The sequence below is a fragment of the Octodon degus genome, unplaced genomic scaffold (assembly GCF_000260255.1).
Source record: "Octodon degus isolate 3935 unplaced genomic scaffold, OctDeg1.0 scaffold00145, whole genome shotgun sequence".
Classification (NCBI taxonomy): Eukaryota; Metazoa; Chordata; class Mammalia; order Rodentia; family Octodontidae; genus Octodon; species Octodon degus.
Genome location: NW_004524721.1, coordinates 3717674 through 3734453, shown reverse-complemented (window position 1 = coordinate 3734453; position 16780 = coordinate 3717674). Strand labels below are relative to the sequence as shown.

The 16780-nt window shown below is 35.8% G+C and overlaps 1 protein-coding gene across 14 annotated transcripts in view; it reads right to left on the bottom strand.

Moving 5' to 3' along the window:
* Positions 1–16780, bottom strand: part of Abi1 (abl interactor 1) — a 134310-nt gene that overhangs the window by 12398 nt on the left and 105132 nt on the right. For 6 of the 14 annotated variants that reach the window (XM_012517072.2, XM_012517078.2, XM_012517074.2 and 3 more), the window contains exons 4-7: positions 13640–13654; positions 12803–12903; positions 10599–10739; positions 2556–2656 (exon numbers count right to left, since the gene is read on the bottom strand). In XM_012517072.2, the coding sequence (XP_012372526.1) occupies positions 2556–2656; positions 10599–10739; positions 12803–12903; positions 13640–13654 (358 nt within the window). Of the gene's footprint in view, positions 1–1637; positions 1719–2555; positions 2657–10598; positions 10740–12802; positions 12904–13639; positions 13655–16780 lie in introns of all 14 variants that reach the window. The other 8 variants (XM_012517076.2, XM_023701964.1, XM_012517077.2 and 5 more) reach the window with 3 other exon arrangements.

Below are 16780 nucleotides of genomic sequence, written 5' to 3'. Positions count from 1 at the left end.
ACTTAGAAATTAAACAACCTCAAGAGCTAGGCATGCTGGAACATGCCATTATCCCATCCCAGCACTGGAAGATGAGGCAAGAGGATTGCCATGAGTTTGAGGCCAGCATGAGCTACCCAATAAAGGCTAGCCTGAACTACATATGAGGACCTCTTCTCAAACAAAACAAACAAGGCCCTCACCACCAAAATAACTTCAAATAACTTTTGCTGGTATGTTAGAGCTGCATTAGAAATTAAAACTGATATATCTGTGAAACGCATGAATATATAACTACATATTCAATTAACTATTAAAACAATATCTTGTAACCTCTGGAAAATTCCATTGTACATTTCTAACAATGAGAATAGAAAAAGATAAATAATGAATATAGCTCTGACCTCCAGACTCAATGAAAGGATCTTGGCCACCTTTAGGAGTCTCTTAATTATATTGTGAGAATTAGCGTGCTTAGGTGAACATCTCAAAATGAAATCAACAAGCCTAGGACAGGTACATGTTCAACTTGACTAGTTAACAGCAAATTATTTTGCAAGGTGAATTTATCAACTAAGACTCCCAGTGGCTCTATGCTTTCCTGTTACTATAAATCCTTATCAACACTGTGTCTGTAGATGTCTCCATTTTATCTATGAAGCAAACAGAAAACAGTATTTCTTTTTTTTTTTTAATGTATTTGGTTGTTACAGGGTCTTACTATGCAACTCAAACTCATAATGATCCTTCTGTTTTTGAGCCTTCCCAGCACTGGGATTGCAGACGTATGCCACTATGCTGGGACTCTGTGGACAGCTCAGCCCACCCTGGAAGTGGGGCTGGTGCAGCATGTGGTGCCAGGGATCAAACTCAGGTCCCTGTGTTTGCCTAAGCAGATGCTGAGCTAGCTCACCGGCCCAATCCATTACCTTTTTTATTTGGATGTATGTATAAATGCTCTGAGAAGTTGTTGTTGGGTAGCTTTATTTCACCTAAATTGAAACTCAGCTCTTATTTCTCAAACTAACTTATCTACTTCTACATTTATTTTTAGGCTGAATGATTTCCACATTAACTATATATGTGGAACTACTTCTAAGCTTAATTGCGTCTTCCCCAACTTAGAAAAAATTTAAATGTGTTTCATTGCAAAACATGTTTCTTGGCAAGTTCTCAAATACCATAAAACTGGGCTATATGAGTTTTTCAGAATGCAACCCCCAGGAAATCATCAGAGCTCCCACACCACAGATTACTTCCCTTTCTTTCTCCCCTATCCCTAATTTCACCCCAAGGCTTCAACTGCTGTATAGACCAGAGCACTCTGGATCAAGTTTCACTGTAGGTGAGAGGGGTCTACATTGTTTTTTTTAAAAAATTTGAATAGTTACTGCTAGAAAAATCTAAATAAATACAAGAAAAACCACATTTAGTTGGTTATAAACCACGCAAAGCAGTATTTCATAATATATGAAAGGTTATTTTATAATTATTTACTGCATAAGTTCAGAGGAATTTCGCCAGAAGAAATTAGTGTAGATTAATACTCTAACCTTTGTGTTATCATCTACAACCTAATAACTATAAAAACCATCAGTCTTTTAGCTACACAGGAGTCTATTATGAATTCAAGGTCTCTAATGGATATGCAATCTCACCTATCACAGTGCTCACTGGGAGGGGCGGTGGCAGAGGTGCTGGTGGTGGAGCTCCAGGAGGAGGAGGGACAGAAATGCTTTCTAATAAAATAGTTTATAATTGAGGTCAGAGTGCAAGAAAAGAGAACTAAACATTCTGAAACAGTAGGAAAATACAATGTATTGGAAAGAAGAAAAAAAGAAAAAGATATCCACATATAAAGCACGTTTAAATGAATAAGATTTTACTAGATAAAAAGGCCACTGAGCTTGTAACTCCATTATAAACAGAACAGCATTTTCTCCTACAACTATATGCTTGAGAAACAAAAAATTTTTTCCCAACTGTTTTAATTATCATACTTTATATATACATCTTGACACTATAGAAAGTTGGCATTTTTGTTTACTGAAAGTCAGGGGCTAATTTAATATTCTCTACATATACCTTAATTTTTATACTTTATAAAGAATAAAATAACTTTTCCTGTTTGACTCTCATTTTATGTTCACTGCATTTTAAATGTTAAGCCAAAAAACAAGCAACACTATTATTTAGATGTTAGCCTACAAGGCAACATCGAATTTCTTTCAAGCATAATTTACCTTTACAGAAACTCACTGTTTGACTGTAGTATCATACAACATTGATCTGCTCTTGAAATAATAAATACCATTCTTGACTCCTGATAAAAACAAGTATTTCTAAAGCAAAATGCCCAGAAAGTTATTTCACAAAACTATGTAAGGAGAAACAGCAGCTGGGAAAGTCTAAAATACATTGTGAAAATGAATCTAAAACACTGTTAAATTTATTATTAACTTTAACCAGTCAAAAAAATTAATAATTTTATTCAATATGATTAAATTACATGACCTTTTTACAGTAAAGCTCGTAAGTACTGCCCTATATTAAACAAGGATTAATAAATAACATACCTGGTCCAACAGTGGGTGGAGAAGGTGTAGGTACAGCAATGGGAATGCCAATGCTACTGCTTCCACTGTTCTCTCGACTTCCACTTCCTCCACTACTTCCACTGAAAATAAGGGCAAGATGTGTGAAAAAAGTAATGTTGGGGATATTTTTAAATTGTAAGCATCAATACAAGGCTACCACCTACTCCTTCTAAAGGGTGTACGTGTACAGAAAGTTTTTAATTACTCATTACAAGCCTTAACTCTCATACTCGAAGTGGCTCTTGTGTTTCATACTACACTTCTACTCAACTTCTGAAACCAATATATCACAGCACTCAGAACTATCCCAGAAATACATGAACAATAAAATTTACAGTGCAGTGAGTTGACAAGCATTTTATTAGAACTTCCTATGAAGAGTAGTGAACAACACAGACATTAACAACATTGTCACAGAACATTTAGCTAAGCATGAAAACACAGACTTAAAAATAGCATGATAAACACTACAAAACAGAATACTTAGTGAAGTAAATAAGGGCTGTGTTACTACTATTTGTAGTGCCTTACATATATAGAATTGGAAAAAAAAAATCATTGTCATCTCAACTGATTCAAAAAGGCTTTTACAAAACTCAACAATCCCTTCATAATAAAAGTCCTGAAGAATTAGGAATAGAAGGATCTTATCTCTTTGGGAAATAAACTCAAAGAATGTATTTCTATATAATAAAAAGCTAAAAATAAAAATAATCATGCCTCAACATGCTAAAGGCTATATATGGCAAACTCAGAGGCAACAGTACCGAATGGGTAAAATTGAAAGCAAAAATAATGTTAAATAAATATAAATAATAAGGGAAATAAATTATCCCTATTATCAGATGATATGACCCTATACATAGAAGATACTAATGATTCCACCAAAGGACTTATAGATCTGATAAACTCAGAAAACAGCAGAATGCAAAAATCAACATTTAAAACATGAAAGCCTGGTGCGGTGGTGCACGTTGTAGTCCCAGCAGTTGGGAGGCTGAGGCAGAAGGATTGCAGTGAGTTCTCAGCCAGCCTGGAGTGAGTTCAAGCCCAGCCTGAGCTTCTTGTCTCAAAAATGGATGGATGGATGGACGGACAGACAGACGGACAGGCAGCTAGCTAGCTTTTCCTTCTATACACTAATAATGAACTAGCTAAGAAATATTAGGAAAACAATTTCATTCATAATATCTTCAAGAAAATAAAACAACTAGGAATCAACCTAATCAAGGAAATGAAAGATCTCTTTAGTGCAAATTACATAATATTGAAGAAATCGAAGATGACACTATAATACCAAAACCATTCCCAGGTTTATGGGTTGCTACAATTAATATTATTAAGGGCTGGCCAAATAGCTCAGGGATTAAAGTGCCTGCAAGCAGGCACAAACGCGGGGGGGGATTAGATCCCCAGGCCTGCCATGCCGGCCCCGCCCCTGGGCCATGCTGACACAGCAACTGAGACCGGGCATGGTGGTGGGTGCCTGTAATCTCAGCTCTTACAAGTCCGATCTAGTAGTAAGACCCTGAACACCCTGCAGATTCTTCCCTAAAATTAAGGGGGGGAATATATATATAAATAAATGACCATAATACCAAAAGCAACCGTAGATCCATTGTAATTTCCATCAACATTTCAATGATGTTTTTCACAAAACTAGAAAAAAAGTCTTGAAATTCATATAGAAACAGAAAAAGACCTTGATAGCCAAAGCAATTCTAAGCAAAAACAATACTGTTGGAGGCATCACAATACTTCGTTTCAAACCATACTACTAAACCATGATAAAGAGGACAGCAGGGTACTGGCCCAAAACAGACATGTATACCAATGGGATAAGTAAAGGACAAAGAAACATAACCATGCAACCAGAGTCATCTAATTCGTGACAAAGAGTTCAAAATATGTTTTAAAAAAGAAAGCATCTTTAACAACTGGTACTGGGAAAACAGTATCTGTATGACTGAGAATAGATCCCTATTTCTCACCCCACACAAAAATCAGTTCAACATTTTTTTCAGGTATTTACTGGCCATTTGTACTTCTGAGAAGTGTCTATTCATTTCTTTTTGTTGTTGTTTGCAGTACCAGGGATCAAACTCAAGACCATGCACTTGCCAGACAAGTACTTATTCCACTGAGCTATCTCCCCTGACCCTCTATTCATTTGAGTTACCCATTTTTTCACTGTTTCATTTTGAGGAACTTAACTTGAAAACACTGCTGGCCATTAAAAAAATACGAATTAAAACTACTGTGCACTGAAACATAATCTTACCCCAGAAAGAATGACTATAATAATAAAGAAAAAAAAATCTAACAATATTAAATGCTATTGAGGCTACAAAGAAAAGGAACCCTTCTACATTTTTTTTTTTTTTTTTGCTCTGAATGCCTTCAGGGCATGTTTGGCTGGCTTGAGTTTTTGGGGATCAAACCACAGCAACCTGAGCCTTACTGCTTTGTTGAAGCAGCCACTTAAAGAACTGAGCTAAGGGGCAGGACCCCCCCACTTCTACATTATTTGTAGGCATGTAACCTATTAATCTAGTACAACTGCTATGGAAGTCAGTGTGGAGAGTCCTCAAAAAACTAAAAACAGAAATTATGTTTGACCCAGCTATGGACTCTTCTAGGTATCTTCCCAAAAAAGTTATATTACAAGGATACATGTATACCCAAGTTTACAACAGTGCATAGCTAGATCTTGGAAATAATTTATGTGTGTGCATATATATATATATATATATACAAACATATTGTTATATATCAATATAATAACTGATGAATGGATAGATAAAATGTGGTATTTATACACAACAGAGTAGTATACTGCCATAAAAATAAGCTTCAGGCATTCATACATAAATGGATATAACTTGAGAACGTAATATTAAGCAAAGTTAAGGTAGGCATACATGCTTAAATATTGCATGATTTCTCTTATATAAGAAATGAAAAGTAGATGTACAAATAAGGAAAAAAGCAGCTAAATACAAAGTAGGGAGTTCAAATAATTCCTGAAATTATCTATTCTATTATTTCAGAAGCCGCTGATTCACTGCTTTCAGCTGTGTGATTTCCAATTTGTTCTGTGTTAGTGTCCTCTGCACTTGTTACGGGTGGGCTTGGGTTCTGAGGTTGCATTTTGTTCCTTCTCGTCATTTTGTGTAGCACTGTCTTCTGACCTTTGTTGTAGATCTTCGTGCAGCTCTACAAAGTTTGGACTTATCCAGCTGTGCCTGGCTTGGGTCTGGCTGCTGTGCTCAGCTCCTTCCCGCTGCTGCCCTTGAGGGTGAACCTGTTGTACCCCTGTGGCAAGATGTTCTGCTCCTGGACTAGCTGGGTGGATCTATCCTCTACACTCTCTGCAGGGATTGCAGCTGGTGACACCCCAGGCATGTATGCCACGCCTGAGCTGTGCCTGGGGGGGGCAAGGTGGAGTAGGGGGTAGAGGAAGCTCTCCCTCACACTCACTGGGTCTGGGCTAGGACTGGGTCTGGGGGTTCCCAGAACATGGCAGAAATTCCTACTAGGCGGGCGGGGGGGGGAGGTGCTGCGGAGTGGTAGGGGGTGTTCCAAGGGTGGGGGAGAGGGTCTGGCCCACGCTGCATCTGGGCTGCGACTGGTCCCACCGGCGCAGGGTAGCAGTTAGCTCTCCCACACACTCACCGGATCTGGGCTAGGACTGGGTCTGTATCTATTCTATTCTTAATTGACATTTAGCTTGCCTCCAGATTTGTGCCATTACTGCTGCTACTACTATTATGAACATTCCTACAAATGATTCCTGAATGTCCTCAGGTATCATTTTCACTTCTAGTTTTTCTTAGTTCCTCGAAAATAAAGCTTTGAGCTATTTTTTTTTTTTGCTTGTTTGTTTCTTCTTTGTGAAAGACAATCTTTTTGTTTTGTTTTTTTTTGGTACTGGGAATTGAACTCAGGACCTTCCCCCCCTTTCCAGGCAGGAAACCATGCCCCTGGCAAGACAACCTTTTTTTTTTCCCCCCTTTTTATGTTTTGTACTCTGAGTAATTACTTTGAAGATAATATGGTATATTAATATTCACTTGCTATTTTGTTATAAAACTTTATTTCTTCATAAAATAAAAAAGTGCATTCAAAATGGATCAACAGATCAGAGATCTAGGCATAAAGTTCTGAAATTCTACAACTGCAAAAAGAAAACGGGCCCGGGAAATGGCTCAGTAGTCTAAGCACCTGCCTGGCAAGCACAACGTCCCGAGTTCGATCCCCAGTATTGTATGCCGTGCCAGTCCTGAAATCCAGCGTGGTGGCACATACCTGTAATCCCAGCACTAGGGAGGCTGAGACAGAAGGCTCAGACTACGAGTCTACACTGTGTAGCGAGACCTTCTATCAACAAAATTAAAAGTAAAATAAAGAAAAAAGAAGATAGGAGAAACACTTGAAATTATAGGCACAGGCAACGACTTCCTGAATAGGACTCCAACAGCACAGGAAATAATAGCAAGAATTAACAAATGGCACTACAAATGGCTTCTGTACAGCAAAGGAAACAGTAAGACCAAAAAACCTGGAGAAAATCTTCCCAGCTACTTTTCAGACAGAAGATTAATATCTAGAATAAAGACCTCATATATCTTATCACTGAAACGCAAATCATCTACCGAATAAAATGAGCAAGTAAAAAAACAAACAAACAAATGAAATGAACAAGCATTTTCCAAAGGAAGTACAAATTGGCTGATAGGTATATGAAAAAATGTATAACATTTAGCCATCAGAAAAATGCAAATCAAAACTATACTGAGGTTCCATCTCACCAAAGCAACAACGGCTGCCATCAAGAATACAAAAGCAGGGCCGGAGAGATAGCTCAGTAGAATAAGTGCTTGCCTGGCAAGTGCAAGGGCCTGAGTTCAAGCCCCCGTTCCAAAAAAAAAAAAAAGAAGACAAAAGCAATGAATGCTGGTGAGGAAGCAAGGGAAAAAGGAAACCTCTACACTGCTGGTGGGAAAGTAACTTAGCTCAGCCCCTATGGAAATCAGCATGGAGTTTTCTCAAAACACTAAAATCAAAGCTACTATTTAATGGAGCTATTACCAGTTCTTGGTAGATACTTAAAGATATTAAAGTCAGCATACTGTAGGCAACTCTACACCCATGTTTATTGTAACATAATTCACAACAGCCAAGATACAGAACTAGCCTAAGTGTGAATCAATGGATGAATAAACAAAAAAGTAGTATTTATGCACAATGGAGTATTATTCAGCTAAAAAGAACAAAATTGGGTTGGGGAGACAGCTCATGGTCTACGTACCTGCCTACCAAGTGAAAGGACCTGGGTTCAAAACCAGGCATGATGGTACATGCCTGTAATCCCAGCACTAGGGAGGCTAAGACAGGAGGATCTCTACAAGTCTGAGCTGCTTAGTGAGACCCTGTACCAGAGAGAGAGAGAGAGAGAGAGAGAGAGAGAGAGAGAGAGAAAGAGAGACAGACAAACAGACAGATATAGATATAATTTTTTAAAAAATTAAAAAGTAACAAAATGATGCCACCTGCCAGAAAATTAATGACACAGGTCATCATGCTAAGTGAAAGAAGCCATACTCAGGAAGACAAATAACACGTTTCCTCCAACATATAAAATCTTTGGGGACAGTTACATGAAAGAATAAGAGAGACTATTACTAGAAAAGAGGATAGGCTTAAGGGGAATAAAATACAAAGGAGGATATAGAATCAAAAACTTATATACGAAAATATCACATTGAAATCCATCATTTTATAAAATTAGTATCACTAATAAAATATATTCAGGAAAGTTCCTGCAGTGCCTGGATAAAGTTTTTATTTCCTCCTCCAATATGATCAATTCACAGATTATCACATATTAATGGAAGAAAAGCCATAGATATAACAAAGTAGCCTAAAAATTCCTCCCTAATCCCCAACCAGGTAATCAATATTCAACTTTATACCATCATAGACATATAAATATTTTTGTATTTACTGTGTTCTTCTATAATTACTAGCTTAAATGCCTTTTTTCTAACAGAAGGATTGGTAAGTTATGGTACATGGGCTAACACTAGCCCACTGCCTGATTGCTTATGAACTAATAACATACTTTACATATTCAAAAGAGTTGGGCGGGATCAAAAAAGGAATAATATTTTGCAACGCATCAAAATTTTATGAAATTCAAATTTCACTGCCATAAATAAAAAACTTCACTGGAATACAACCGTGCTTATTCACTAACCATCTATAGCTGGTTTTGTGGTATAAAGACAAAACTGAGTAACTGCAACAATGTGACATGCAAGTCCTAAAATACTGACAATCTGGAAAAATCTAGAAAAATTTTGTTGACCCTTGTTCTAAGAATGAGCTCTGGGAAAAAAAACAACTATCCTTTCTTGCTATATGCCTGATATCTAATGAAGTAACTTAATAACTGGTTAGTAATATGACTAAGCTATTATTAAACTAATATTAATGATTAAAATATTTCTACAACAGAGGGAAACCAGGGGGCTGGGAATATAGCTCAGTAGGGCAGTGCCTACCTGGCAAGTATGAGGTCCTGAGTTTGACTTCCTCAGTATTCATCAAAGAAAAGGAAGGGGAATCACACTTCAAATTTTTTTTTTTTTTTTTTTGGTAATTCAAAACTAACAAACGTAAAAATAAAAAGTTTGGCTTACCCTGATACAGTAGCTAAAGATATCACTACAATATTTAACAACAACAGCAATTATACCTAAACTCGAACAGCCTGATATGCCCTATTTAGTTGAATCACCAAACGTAATTTTGGTAAGTTAGCTCTAACTTGCCAACATAAAAGTCAAGCCAAAATAAGTTCTTTGCTTAAGCTACTGAGAAATAAAACTGAAGACAAAAACAAATTGATTACATAAAAAATTTGTCTGATATTATAAAAGCACTTAAAGTGGCTACCATTACACTAAAGAAAACAGGCAGTAATTGGAAAAGAGCAAGAGGCGGATTCGTGGGTTCTTGGTGATTCCCTATTTTCTGATTCAGATGATGGTTACATAAGAGCTCAACCTAATTTTTTAAAACCAATTTCATATGCTTATAGCAGGTAATCTAAACAACTAATCTGAAGACAACATTATACAATATAGCAATCATTGCTGAATTTCTATTGTTTTGTTTGGTAAAATTCTGTGTTGTTTCTAATTTTTTTAAAACTATTTTGTATTCTTGGGGCTAGGGAGATGGCTCAGTAGAACAAGCACTTGCCTGGCAAGCACAAGGGCCTGAGTTCAATCCCCAGTTCCACAAATAAATGAATATATAAATAAACTATTTTGTATTCTCTTTAGATAATAAAATGAGAGTTCAATCTCAATCTTATCAAGCTTGGTACTTTTCTGAAGATACTATGCTCTACAACTGAGTTCCTAAAAACACAATGAACAGCTGAGTCCTTGTATGCTTTTGTAATAATATATGTAATCACAACCTCTAACATATCTACGCAGACACAAGGCAATCAAAGAAAACTAGGTTAAATAAGAACAAGTCAAGAAATAAGCTAAATATTTTCTTCAACCTCCTAAGTTTAAATCATGCTGGTATGACTTTTATGGTATTTAACCCCTTGTCTAAAAATACTGTTAAGTATTTTTAGATACTTGGTGTTGGCTTTACTGAAAGCAAGACGCATGCTAAGCAGATAATCTACCACTGAGCTACATTATGCAGCCCCTCTTTGTGCCTTTTGAAAGACCATTTAAAAAATATTCTTTAGCATGAATCCAAATATAAATCCATATCTGTCAAAAGTAGAAAACATTTAACAATCTGTTAATATTGTAAAAGCATAACAAAGCAAGTAACTATAATAAATTTATAGGTACATATATTACTACTGTCAAATTTTACATTTAATTTACATTAGAGTAGTACTTCATCATTATGCAGCTCCTTTTATAGGAGTTTGTCATCAATCACTAACACTCAAATATTCAGATATTCACCCTGAAATTTTACCTGTGTGTCCTTGGTCTCTGATTTAAAGAGGCTGTCCTGCCTGGACTATGCTGACTTCCAAGTCTTGCAGGACTGGTCATGTAATCATTAGGAACTGTTGGAGGTTTAACAGGCTCCAGGGTTTTATAGGGAGTATTCCGCCTACAGAAGAAAAATAAAGAAAGGGTAATAAATAAGAAAGATAAAAGAGCATTTTCCCCCAAATCTGTGATTATCCTTGAGATTACATATAAAAGAAATGCTTATTTAATATGGTTTATAATTTTTTAAAAGATTCTTAATTGAAATATATGACTTTTATTATTTTTAACACAAAAAACTAAAATATACTACCTTTTATTAGGAAAAACATAGGAAAGGGTAATTGAAAAATTCTAACATTTTTCTAAAAATCATTGTTATACTTTTTTTAATGTTCAATAATATAAAACTATGAAATGTATTTTATTCCCAGTTCCTTCAACTACAAGCCATATTCCTTTACACAGGAAGCTACATATCTCCTCAGCAATTTATTTTTACTTCAATATGGAAATATAATGGAGAAGTACATTCTGATTCTAGAAGCAATGTCATTAATTTCTTAGCACATGATTTTTACTCTCCTATATCATGTTTCTCTTTCAGAGACAGGAGTTTAAAGATAAAAGTGAAAACTAAAATTCTCTTTAAAAACAGACTGTTGGGACCAGGGAGATGGCTCAGTAAATGAGCACTTCCCTGGCAAGCACAAGGGCCTTAGTTTAATTCCCAGTCCCACCCAAAAAATACAGACTGTTGAGGGCCAGTGAGATAGCTCATTGGACTAAGCTCCTGTTTAGGGAAGCGCAGGGACTGGGGTTCAATCTCCAGCACCACAAACCCAGTGGGCCCCAACCCCAGGTGTGCTAAGCAGGCCAGAGACCAGGCAGGGTGGTGCACACCTGTAATCCCTGCACTGGGGTGGCTGAAAACAGGATTACTTCGAGTCAGAGATGCATAGTGAGACCCTATACCAAACACATTAAAAAAAAAACCAAAACTTGAAATCAACTTCCCCCAAACAAAAAATCTAATATAATATAGTTTTTGTGTTACAATGAATAATCATTCAGAAATGTCCTGGAAAGCATTCACTGTATTTGAAACTCTGAGAACTGGGAAGAAGAAAGCCCCCAATACTCTTTCCATTTCTCTAGCCAGTCTTCTCACAAAACTATTCTAGAATGAAGGGAGCCTAAGATTACCAATGGATACAGAGTTAGAAGTATTCCAGGTCAGTGGAGTATGGTAGTGCACACCTGTAATCCCAATCCTCAGGCAGCTGTGGCAGGAGGATCCTTTTTGAATTTGAGACCAGCCTGGGCTACAATGAGCTCAAGGCCAGCCTGAACGCCATAGTGAGACCCTGTCTCAAAAAGCCCCCCTGCAAAAAAACAAGTATTCTAGGTCTCTGGTGCTACTTAATAGGAGAAAGACAAGAATTGCAGAATACTAACCAAACTACACAAAGCAGACCACTTATCCAAAGTTCTATATTATAAACGTTGCTAAATACAGGAAAAGACATCATACACATGTGAAAGAACTTTGAATCATTGACCTTCTTAAAATAACTTTAAAGCACAATTGTATTCACCAAAGAAAAAGAACAACAACAACAATAGAAAAACAGAGCCAGGCATGGTAGTGCAAGGACATGCTGAAAACAGGAGGATCACTACTAGTCTTGAGCTAAACTGCTTAGAGAGGCCCTGTCATTCCAGCACTCAGGAGGCAGAGGAAGGTGGATTCCTAAGCCCAAGGCCAGCCTGGGCTACATAGTGAATTTAAGGCCATCCTGAATTGGATAGCATGACCTCGCCATGATAGAGAGAGAGAGAGAGAGACAGAGAGACAGACAGAGAGAGAGAGAGACAGAGAGAGAGAGAGATAGATTAGATACATAGACAGACAGACAGACAGACAGACAGACAGACAGACGCAGGCAGGCAGGCAAGCAGGCAAAGAAGTAAATGATGCTCATTTACAGGTAAAAAAAAATAATTTTTATAATATGGACATCTATAGGGACTACTTACAAATAAATTTATGTTGGATTCTGCTCAGGAAAATAAGGACCAAAATCTATTTATAAGACATAGTACCACACAACAGGTGTCTCAGGACAGGATCCATACATTTACTTAGGTCACACACATTTCTTTTGATATAGCAATTCTTACCCCAGTGTTCCCCGGCCTGACATAGGAGGGCTTGGTGGTTTCTGAGTAGGAGGATTTGTTCTCGACAGTGTGCCAGTTCTTGCAGGCTGGTTATTTCCATGCTAAAATGTGGAAAGGAAGGTTTGTATTTTTATATCAAATTGTTCTGTTGGTATTTTAACATGTATTATTATTTTTTTTAATAACAGATGTGAAGGATTCCCAGACAGTTTTAATAAGACTTTGATACTACATTTTAAAAATGTGATACATTTTAAAATGTGAAGCAACCACTTGCCCTCAGATTTGTTCCATTGTGCCATTTTTATCAATTTATGGCAAGTACAAGAAAGATTATTGGATTTTACTTTACTGGATTTTATTTTATTGTATTGTATACATGTTCACTAAGATCAAACTTTTTTTTAACTCGAATATTATGTTTCTTAAATTTTTAGGATACACATATTAGCTGTAGATTTCACTATTAATTTGGTAAAATGCCCATTTGAAAGATATCATTATCTTGACAATTCAGTAACAAAGTGATATATGAAGTCTGGGAAACCTAATTGTAAGTCAAAGAAAGCAAGGCAACTAACAAAAAATGAGCAAAGCAATAAATGTTAGCAAAATTAATGTTCCTATACAAATGCAAATGTCAATATATCTTCAATATATTAACACAGCCAAGCTAAATGTTGCTGATTTGAACTGAAGTTTGAGTAAACTTAATCTATACAAATCCTACAGGGAAAAGCAGACAGACATAAGAACATTTTTTTCAGATTTTAGTGGTTCTGCAGCCTCTATCAATATACAGGAAATACTGTGGGTCAAATAAGTAATGTCTCTTACCTTGGCTTTTAGCCACTTTATGTTGGCAAAAAGAAAAGGGGGGGAAAGTAGAAATTAATTCTAGGTATGTTGTATCTAATAGGACAGGTTTATATTTACAGTTATTCAATTTGTGTTAATAAGCTTTTATCCAGCCACATTTCAAGTATTTTGAAAATAAAAATATATCCTTAAGTATTAGGAAATATTCACGTGTCTCATGAAGTTTTAAAAGAAACATGCATAAGAAAACCACCCCTAATTATGTTAATCTCATGCAGGTACGATAATTTCTTAGGCTAGTATTTTATCCTATAAATCTAACCAAGCTGAGTCAACAGATGATTCAACACACACACAAACTGTCACATGCACCCCAACTTTATTTAAACACTGTAACACATTAGATGTAAAGTTAACATACCAGTACACAAAACCTAGAACTTTACTGGGTAATTCCTAGCTAAAACTATTTATTACTTGAATGGTAGCATAGTAATAAAAAGTGACAAGCTTCCAATGGTAAAATTCAAAGTAATATGGTGCTTTCAAATAAAGAAAAGGACTTAGATATCACAGTATATAAAAGTAAAATCATCATCATAGCATAAACTACACTGGATCAGGAAAACACTCTCTTTTTTTAACACTCTCATTTTTAATTCATGAATCCAAATCCTGAGTAGGCTAACACTAATAAAAGTTAAAGGTTGCTTTAGTTTCAAGTTCTATTATGAACGAGTTTGTTCAAAATTCAAAATTAAAGAAAAGCTCTTTGAGGTCAGGTAAGGTGGTGAATACCTACTCCAGAGGCTGAGGCACAAGCACAGTAAGTTCAAGGCTAGTTTGGTTTAACAATATATTTAATTCGAGGCCTTCATGAATTTAATGAGACCCTTTCTCAAAAACAAAAATAAAAGTAATGACCAAAACAGTAAAAGTTTCTTTGATCCAAAAGGCTAGCTTCTATGAAAGATTATTAGCCTTTATACATAAAAAAACGTACACAGCCCTAATCTAAAGCATCACTGCATACTTCTATACCGAGAAAACTATCTTCAAGTTGAAGGCTGACCTGGGCTACACCTTTAGTCAGTCTGAACTACATACCAAAAAGATAAAAAATAGCTACAAAAATATGAAAATAAGATTATTTTCCATTTCCTTAAGATCTCACTTCACTTTCTTAAAACTTAACAGTTGTGGATGAGTAATTTTACCATTTGGCTTGGAAGCTTAGATAAAAAACACTAATTCTCTTTGATTCTTCCCTATCCCTAAGAACAAAACAGCTTTATATGTCACAGATACTAAATGTCTATAAGGCCATTTCTATCTTTGGAATAACTGATTAGCATACTCACCAGCTTAATAAAATCAAAACTTTTTTAAATAAACAGCACCTTTATGTAGATACCATAAAGCTCTAGTATCTGCACTGTTAAAAACAAAAAATTAACTGGGAAGCAATTAGACTAAGATAGCTGGGTTTCTCCTAAGCCTACTAAAACCCAACTCAGAGTAAGTTAACCAGAAACTACCAACCAACCTCTAGAGACTACCAATCAAAAAGAGCTGGCAGACCTGTGACCAAAAACAATCTTGCTTCCCTTGAACTTTTTCTTTTGCCTAAGTTTATATTTTCAGGGGCCGGGGCGATAGTTCAGTGGAATAAACGCTTCCCTGGCCAGCACAAGGGCTTGAGTTCAATCCCCAGTTTCGCCAAAAAAAAAAAAAAAGATTACGTTTGTATTTTCCCACCACTAACAAAAATCTAACAGCTACCCTAGCACATGAACTTTGTGGAACCTAAAAACAAGCACATAAACAGAAACTAACATATAGGGAAAGTTTAGGACTCGTTTTTTGAACGAGGCAATAAATCTGTTCATTATTATATCTGCAAAAACTAAATTTAAACTCCCCTGTTAAGCATTCAAACTTTCACTACTCCAGCTTACTCTGAAACTATGTGCTCACTCAGATAGGTCCTCTTCTTTTCATTCTCACACAGGTACAAGTCCCAGTAGCTTCTCTATACAGTGCTTCCCTCATCCATATCTTATTTTGCTTCTAAAAACAAGTCAAATTTATCTCATGTCTTATTTTCTTTTTTGTTTTGTATTGCTTCAGATTAAATAAATCCAGAGTTTCTTGCACTGATCTTTTTTAAGTTTTTGCTTCCCTCATCCATATCTTATTTTGCTTCTAAAAACAAGTCAAATTTATCTCATGTCTTATTTTCTTTTCTGTTTTGTATTACTTCGGATTAAATAAATCCAGTGTTTCTTGCACTGATCTTTTTTAAGTTTTTAAGTTTTTTAAAACTATGAAACAGTCTCACGTCTTGCTAAATCCCTACATTTTCTAGACTGTACTTGTAATCTTTCTACTTTACCTTCCAGAGTATCAGGGATCACAGCTATGTGCCATTAAATTCCTAGTACATTTATGTGTATCATTTATTTCATAGCATAAAATGTATTAACAAAGTAAATACCACTTAAAGCCCAAGTATATCAAATATGAATACCAAAATATATATCACAAAATGAAATACGATAGAATATTAATCTGGAGGATGAAATCTTATGTATAATACCTGGAAGCTGTTAATGTATTACATTAAATACATTAATGTATTTAAATATATTTTAAAGTTCTGCAATCTGAAAAAATATCAAAACAACAAAGTAAAATGTCAAATGATCACATGACAAAATAACAGTTGCAAATACGAGGGGTAAATTTCCCTAATAAATTGTAAGAAAGCAGGTTTCTAAATACCAAAGCGACCAAAGGATAAGAATATAATTCTAGAGTGAAGAGTGTCTTCCTAAACCTGGAACTCTAATTTTTTTTTTCGTGGAACCGGGGATTGAACTCAGGCCTTTGTACTTGCCAGAGAAGCACTTATTCCACTGAGCCATCTCCCCAGCCCATGGAACTCTAATTTTAAAATAAATTTAAATTTGTCCCTCTCATAATTTTGGTCCTGGAATTTGTTTAATACTGAATTTCTTAATTTCAAATGCCTCAACAATCCTGCAGAAAAATTTACGACAATTAAACAAAAGTCATAAAACTAGTACAACAAAACAGCAAAATAACTATGGGGGGAAATAATTGCATGTCTCTTTGTATGCATTTTTGCTTATAAAA